Source organism: Arachis ipaensis, chromosome B03 (assembly GCF_000816755.2).
Source record: "Arachis ipaensis cultivar K30076 chromosome B03, Araip1.1, whole genome shotgun sequence".
NCBI classification, from domain to species: Eukaryota; Viridiplantae; Streptophyta; class Magnoliopsida; order Fabales; family Fabaceae; genus Arachis; species Arachis ipaensis.
Window position 1 is genome coordinate 14,615,298 of NC_029787.2, and position 5,571 is coordinate 14,620,868.

Here is a 5,571-nt window from a genome sequence, read left to right on the forward strand (position 1 = left end):
ATCCTGAGAGGAAATGGTAGATCAAAATGTACATGGAGGTGTAAACTTTTTTACCGTGTGTTGTAAGCAGTAAAACATCAATGGTAGGATCTGAATTGAATGCTTTGACAATGTCAAAACGCTTTTCTGGCTCAACTGATCCATCTAGCCGCAAGTATGTAACACTTAGAACATAAAAAGGAAAAACAGAGAATGGAAGTCATCATCAGTTATAATCAAAAACCAAAATCAATTGATTTTGGGATGCAAAAAACAGGTGAAATTTCTTCATTGAAAGCTTTAAACAAACATGAGAACCAAAACAGCCAATTCATTGAAAGTAACAGGATGACTAGATGCAGAAACTTACTTTTTCATGTGTGTCTGAAACAAATCTCTTTCTATTATATCCAGAAAAGCCTGCAAACAAGCCATTGTGGAAGGGGAAATCAGCATCTATGAAGCACGGACACTTCGTTGAGTTGTCGTGTCCTCGTATCGAACACATTTCGGACACGACACTTACTGACACTCGTCCGACACGCGTGTCTGCTGTGTCCAACCGTTTCTTAATAAAAAATAAAAAATTCTTTTCCGGACACACTTGGACACACGTAAATACCATCACGTGTCAGCGTACCCAGTCTTATTCTTAACATATATTTTTAAAATAAATTTAAATATAGTATATATTATTATTTATTAAAACAAAATAATATTTTAAATGTTTGATATAATTAAAATATGATATTAAAAATAATTAAAAATTGATTTATATTTTAATATCAATAAAATATCAAAATATCATTATAGTTTTTCTAAAATATACTTTATATTTTATGTGTATGCGTGTCCCCGTATCTTATAAGATATTAAAATTTGCGTGTCGGCGTATCCCGTGTCGTGTCGTGTCCCATGTCCGTGTCAGTGTCCGTGTCCGTGTCCGTGTCCGTGCATCATAGATCAGCATACTATGTAATGTACTAAAATTCAGCAAGAAATTAGGCCTCACGAAAGCTAGGTTATAACCTTGTGTTGAGCAAATATCAATACCCTATGCTGCCCAAAGTTAACAGAACCCTCAGAACCAGAAGCATCAACTCCAATTCCACACTCTTCAAGAATCTCCTGAAGAGCAACTAATTTTGGCGAATGATGGAGGCTGTGAAGTTCTGAAATGATGTCAGAAACACCCGGTAACACTCCGGAGAGGATGGTCGAAAGTGAATCTAAAACCTTATCATTGATGACAAGCAATGGATGACTACACAGCTTCAGCAAGTATTGAAGTGCCTGAAGCAAGAAATGAATTCTTGGTCAACAAAAATGAAAAGTATTGAAGCAATAACTGTCATATAATTAAAGAAATCAAATTGCCTGGAAAACATGTGAAGACGCTTTAGTTGAACTGCTGCTTCCTTCTGCTCCAGCTGACTCATTTGTTGTCACAATAGATGACATTTCTTGTTTTACGTGAGAACCAGAAAACTGTTCATAGAGTTTAAATTGTACAGGGCTCAAATCACAGTATCTGTCTTGAATTATTTTCTCCGGCAGATCAGATAAGACCTCATCCTTTGTTCTACGAAGGAGAAAAGGCATAGCCTAGAGGGTAAAAGAACATCTATTAGAAGTGAAAAAAGACCAAAATATTCGCAGAGCAATAATGCAACAGAAGGTATCAATCACCTGCTTATGCAATCTCTCCATAGCAAGTGCTCCTGCTTCGGCATCTTTGGCTGAGCATTTTGGATCTCTAGCAGCTAAAAGCGGTTTTCCATATGTTGCTTGGAACTGTTAATGTTACATTAAATGTATGCCAGTTGTGACAACAATTAATAAGAACGCAGAAATGGTTTGGCAATCAAAGATAAAGCATTACCACTATGAAAGGTCTAGCTACATATCTACATGATGTCTGAAAGAGACTCTTTAAAATCTCAAACTAACCCTAGAGGCAACATAATATCATGAGGGGAATACAGATATTGTCAAATCAAAAGAACAAAATCCACTCAAATATTTTACTTAATTTGAACAGATGCAAGAGTACAAAACTTTTGTAGGTATTGAAAATTGGGTGCTAGTGTATGAACTGATAAATGAGAAGGTGGTGAAGAAAAAGGATAAAAGTATAAAACAAATATCAAGAAACAAATCAATTTAAGAGAATAAAATATTAGGTATAAAGCCAAAGAATTGTTTTATACCTCTGCTACACACCCACATGCTTTGGCCTTTAAACATGGATAAGCATAGGCCCAGTTTTTCCATGTGCTAAAATTTAATTTAATTATTAAGAATGAGGAAGCAAGCATCAAACACCTAATCCTTGGTAAAGGAATCACAATTTTACCTGTCTCTCTGTTCCAAGAAATCCAGGCATTAGAAAATCAAAAAGGGACCACAAGTCCATGATGTTATTCTGCAAAAAAAAAAGAGGTAGTGTGTTTATTTAATTAGTCATGATATGTTTACCTTTAATGAGAACAGAAACCACACCAACCTGTATTGGAGTCCCACTCAATATCAAGCGGTGTTGGGCTTTTAACTGCTTTACAGCAAGTGTAACTTTGGACTTGGCATTCTTGATTATATGCCCTTCATCTAAAATGCAGTAATTCCACAGAAGCTGTCCCAAATAATCGATGTCTTTACGGACAACATCATATGATGTTATAATGACGTTATGCTTGCAAAAATGATCTCGAAGAATCATTCGATCTTGAGCAGAACCAACGTACTGAAGACAAGATATAACTGAAACATCAATATATTTCTCTATCTCAAAGGCCCAGTGTCCAACTAGGGTTGATGGGCAAATAATCAAAGATGGTAGAAGATCTCCATTCCCAGACTGAGTTCGATGCTCAGCGATATCAGAGGCCACAATAGCCGATGACTGAAGCGTCTTACCAAGCCCCATGTCATCACATAAAATTCCATGAAGCTTGAAACGTTTCAAAAAAGCTAACCAATTTATGCCTTCTTGTTGGTACCTGGAAGCATAATAATATTAGTAATAACAATAACAAAAATGAACAATTATGAGCACATCTTGATGTTTTTTTTAATCACAAATTTACAAAATAGAAATTGGGGTTTAAATGAAGATCAAGCAAGAATGTCTTTTAACAGATGAAGTGAAACTGTATACAACATAAGATCTCAATCTCATGTTTGTCTTGAAATGTTCAACATGAAGAATCCCTTGAAAAAAAAAAAGAGGGAGAGGGGGAGAGGAAGAGATAAGTAGCTATGAGAAGATCTAAAACATAATTGTGCAATGTTTTCAAGTTGGGCAAAGGTGTCAATGCATATTTTAATAACTAACTCCCCAAAAAGCTTAAATTCTTGGGTAAAGGCTCATATATGATCTCTATATCTAGCATGGACCTCCATGCAAAAGCCTTTTGGGCTCTAAACATAGACCGAAGTGAAGAAATTCAACTTCAGGGTACATATATCACTTGGACTCGGTCATAAAAAGTTTTCTTATAGTGCAGAAACCAACTCTACCAAAACCTGATGAGATTTTATATTTCACAAATTATTTCAGAATGGAATGATGAAAATATTAAGCCTCCAAAATGAAGTCCAAATTACCTTCTCAATGTGACTTTCAATTCGGTGCATAACTTGTAATCTTCAATGTGGGAGTTGTCAAGCAGTTGCTCCAAAAATTGCAAATCATCAGCATTTCTAGATATACCTTCCCCCAATCCAACTGGTTGAGGAAGGCCTCGTGCCAAAGGAAGTAAAGGAACAAGAGCAGCAAAACTATGGGTCACACTCTGCCTGACAGACTGATCACAGTCACTCATGCACCTTAGAAGTGGAACTACCAACAATGGAGCGTAAGGGACCAACTCTACCCCCAGGCCCTGAACAAGAAAATTAATCAACATGCCTGCTCCTTGACGGGCATGAACTGATGATGCGTCTTCCAACATTGGGATAGCATTTTCAACCACAGCACTCATAACTTTCACAGTCATTGACCGGGCCATGGAAGTGATGCAGCGTGAAGCAGCTAATCTAACTGCAACATGAGAATGCTGAATGCATTTAAAAATGCACGGGAGAAGTGTCAATAATTTTGGCTTTAACTCCTCATTTAACAAGGGCGCAATAGATCGTACCACCTACAAGAAATACATGCTGCATATTAAGCAGAATATCATATGCAAAACAGTAAAAACTGACCCAAACAAATATGGCTAAATTTTCAAGAATTTATTCAATTTATCAGTTGTTGTCTTTGTTTCCAGTGTTCTGTCCTAAACAAATTAATATCACTCATTCCAAAAAGAGGCATCTCTCTTGATAAGCTCTTCCCATCTTATAACACAGTAATTCAGCTTCATACAAATAGTGATGTAGCAAAAATATCATGTAATGAGCAAGTTCACCAGTAGAAAATGATGAGACTAACCTGAATATTGTTAATCAATATCTGGGGATCACTAATAGACTCAACAGCCATAGTAGCTTGTTTTTCATTAGAGACTGCTGGAGATTCAGAGGAGCTAGGTTTAAGCACCTCAGTAAGGCAATCCCACAGTTTAGGAAGCTTATCAAATAACAAAGCACCAAACTTCTCGCACAAAAGCCTCAACGCTAATTCCGACCCACGTCTACTTATGAACCCTTCCATTTTTGATCGATCTTCACCAGCCAAAACATGGACCTTTGATTTATGTTTGCTCACAGGAGTTCCAAACGACAGAAGACCTTGGTCATCAATACTCTCCATGGAGCAAATAAGTTTAGCTTGAGGGGTCTCGGAAGGATCCAAGCATGTCATACTGCATATATTTTTAATTAATTTATCATTTGGGCATGGCCTACGAGCAACACAATGATATATTAGCTCAGCAAGTGCTTCAGCTGACTTCATTTGCAGTATTTCCTCCTGGGGAGATAAAACATACATATTATGACCAAATTAAACATTGAACGAGTATATACAGGAAAGAAACAGTCAAAACTTAAACAAGCACCTGCTCTCGTCTGATCGAAGCCATCAAAGGCAAAATGATTGGGGTAAGCCGAGAAGAATATTCAGACATCCAAACAACAGCAGCTGCAACTGCAGATGAGACTGTAACATGCAAATTACTCTGCAAAAACAACACATAAACCAGAAATAATTAAGTCAAAAATATATAGGCCACAAAAAATTGAAATGTTAATATAAACAGTTAAACAGAATAAAGAAAGCATGAGAAGCAAACCTGCACACATTTCAAATAGCCAGAAGTCGTCAAGAGCCTCTGTTTTGTGGATTCTATATCATCTAAAGCATTCTTTACCAAGGACTCATTCAGAGAACTATCATTACACACTGCTGGAACTTTTGATGCAAAACTAATGGCACCATCCACACCCAAGCTATCCAACTCAATTTTGGAAGTTGACAATAACTCATCAAACATACCAGAAGACTTGATAGCATTTAGCAATTGACCAGCCTCATTACGCATCTTTGAATAAGTTCTTGAAAGTTCAGCATATGGAAGAAGTGAATCTTTTGTAGGCAAAGCAGGATCAGAGCATCCTAACAAGTCCAGCAACCAATCTTTGAGGGCT

The 5,571-nt window shown here is 36.8% G+C and overlaps 1 protein-coding gene across 1 annotated transcript in view; it reads right to left on the reverse strand.

Annotated features, from left to right (window-relative positions):
* LOC107629753 (TATA-binding protein-associated factor BTAF1) overlaps positions 1 to 5,571 on the reverse strand; it is a gene marked incomplete in the record, with an annotated part of 17,443 nt that overhangs the window by 1,294 nt on the left and 10,578 nt on the right. The window contains 11 exon segments of the mRNA XM_016332638.2: positions 55 to 164; positions 350 to 399; positions 1,009 to 1,272; positions 1,357 to 1,584; positions 1,669 to 1,773; positions 2,336 to 2,404; positions 2,486 to 2,978; positions 3,586 to 4,124; positions 4,415 to 4,894; positions 4,983 to 5,102; positions 5,217 to 5,571. Of these exon segments, the coding sequence (XP_016188124.1) occupies positions 55 to 164; positions 350 to 399; positions 1,009 to 1,272; positions 1,357 to 1,584; positions 1,669 to 1,773; positions 2,336 to 2,404; positions 2,486 to 2,978; positions 3,586 to 4,124; positions 4,415 to 4,894; positions 4,983 to 5,102; positions 5,217 to 5,571 (2,813 nt within the window).